We start from the raw sequence: 2440 nt of genomic DNA, 5'->3' as shown, positions 1-2440 counted from the left end.
ACCCATTTTTATTATCGGCAATTGGACATTTTGGGGAAATGTTTCCATGAGTTTGCACACTATTGAGGTGAGACTCACCGGTCTATAATTCGCATCTGTCTGAACATTTGAACATGCCTATTATTTTCCTTTGAATCAGAAGACTAGCAGCCAATCAACATTCTCTGTGCCGTAAAACACTCCAAATTTGTTAAAAGCACAAGCCAGAGCAAGTTGCAGAGTCATTCTGAATGACTGCCAGGGCTTCACTGGCATTACCTATTATCTCCTAGATCTTTTCAGCAAACTAAGGTAAGTTTTATTTTGTTTCTGTTAAAGATTCTTGCAACAAAATGTACGAAAAGGATGCTAACTAGAAAGGGATAGCTAGCTATATCTGACTTTGTAGAAAGAGTTCCATCTGGGAAAGGAAGTGTTTTAAAAATGCTTTAGGGGCAACACATACAAGTCCCTCATTCTTATGGGCTGCAAAACTGCGTAAGTTAAAACTCATTCTGTGCTTTAGAAAATAAATATTCTGTAGCAAAATTGAGCCAATGAAAGTTGGCTAAAAATGTCATAGTTCTCTAAACAAATGAGGCTGCAGAGCCCGATCAGGTACACTTTGTACTTCTGCAAGACTTAAGTTCTAAAAGTGAAACATTAATAACAGAAACAGTTCTGCTCTGTGGTTGTGAGAGAACTTTTAAGCAAGTCAAGGTAAGGGATAAAGGAAAATGACTTGAAGCTCACGCATCATTCTGCTACGCTCACCTCACTTGCCAAGAGAGATTTTTCAGGCTAGAGAGGGAGGAGATCAGCAGTTCTGAAAATTTTTAATTGTTTGTTTGTTTTTTTAATCATTTATAGAACTCTTTTTGGGAGTCTAGTATTTGCAAAAGATGTAGGTTTGATGATGTTAAAGCATGATTTTACATACACTATTTTTCAGTGGATAGCAAATATACTGTTTCGTGGGGTGTCAGCAAGAACTTTGAAGACAAACTTCAAAGGATTCTTAAAATCTTCATTCAACCCCTATAACTTCATAAATTGTCATTTAGATTGATTATTATATATGTAAGCCGCTGAACACTACAGACAGGAGCATTTAATGATCTAGACCCCATGCCTTGACAAAGATAGGCGAAACGCGTCGGCAGAGGAGCGATATATGCTGACCGCTAGAGAAAGCAATGCAATATATTTAATAGAAAAAAATGAAAAAAGAAGTTAAAAAGAAATAAAAGGAAAAAGCTAAGTGATTATCTTACATATATAATAATCAATCTAAATGACAATTTATGAAGTTATAGGGGTTGAATGAAGATTTTAAGAATCCTTTGAAGTTTGTCTTCAAAGTTCTTGCTGACACCCCACGAAACAGTATATTTGCTATCCACTGAAAAATAGTGTATGTAAATTGATCTGTCTTGAGTTCACTATTAGATTTGTCAGAATGGGTTAAAGCATGATGCCATCTTTTTTTTCCTCCCCTCCTCTAAATCTCTTTGCACTTAATGTTCAACAGTGGAGACAGCAGAAAGCCAACTGAGGACTTTGTAAGATGGACCAATTCAACAATACAGAGCTGAATTTGACCATCGAGGAGTGCAGAAGATGTTCAGGCAACTCTTTCAATGGCTCCAACTCGCAGAGCCCAGAGAAGTTTGTGTATGCTCTTTTATTCCTGGGCTTTTTCGGCTTCTTAACAGTTGGAATGATGTTTAGCAATATCTTCTCGTCTAACCGGGTGCATTCAGAGGACCTTTATAATACTTATATTGCCACAGAAAGAACTCCCATGAAGGCGGGCGCAAATCAGACAACAGCGGATGGCAACTCTAAAACTGTTGAATGTTTCCTCGTCACAAACCAGGCAGCTGAAGAGGCAGGACCATCAAGTCACAGTCCAGAGGTTACGCCGCAGTAGTGTGACAGTCTTCATAGGTATCAAATAGGTCTGGTTTCAAGGATAGCCAAATATTTAGAGTCACCTGAACTTGAGACCAACTTATGAATATAGCTTTTGGATATTTATGGATATCCTAAAAATTCCTCAGTGATAGGGGTATGAGAGGACTCAGAATCAGAACTGATGAGGGCTGTGCACTGTTAATAGCATTCTGTATGTGGATGATCTTGAAACTGGGGAGCTCTTTCTCTGAAGCTAATAATTTTCCTTCTAGTGGTCTGATTTCTTGTAACATATTGGGCCTGATTCTATAAACGGTGTCTAATTTCTAGGCACTGCTCGGCAATCAACTGCTAAGCGCTTACACTTACTAGTGCCTAGGCAATAGTAAGTCATCCTAGAGGTAGGCGCTGGTATTAGGCCAGGTTTTACCAGACCTAATTTACTGCCACCTAACTCTGACACCTAGCGATGCTAAGTCAACCATGCCTCTTCTCTACCCCTAACCATGCCTGCTTTTCAGACATGCATTGTTAGGTGTTAGAG

General features: G+C 38.8%; 1 protein-coding gene across 1 annotated transcript; it reads left to right on the top strand.

Moving 5' to 3' along the window:
• Positions 1 to 1546: 1546 nt before the first annotated feature.
• LOC117362961 (potassium voltage-gated channel subfamily E member 1-like) lies at positions 1547 to 1912 on the top strand. Its single transcript, XM_033950051.1, has one exon. The coding sequence runs from the start codon at positions 1547 to 1549 to the stop codon at positions 1910 to 1912; it is 366 nt and encodes a 121-aa protein (XP_033805942.1).
• Positions 1913 to 2440: the final 528 nt, after the last annotated feature.

This window comes from Geotrypetes seraphini, chromosome 6 (assembly GCF_902459505.1).
Source record: "Geotrypetes seraphini chromosome 6, aGeoSer1.1, whole genome shotgun sequence".
NCBI lineage: Eukaryota > Metazoa > Chordata > Amphibia > Gymnophiona > Dermophiidae > Geotrypetes > Geotrypetes seraphini.
Note: the sequence above shows the minus strand (reverse complement) of the source record. Positions and strands in the feature narration are given on the sequence as shown.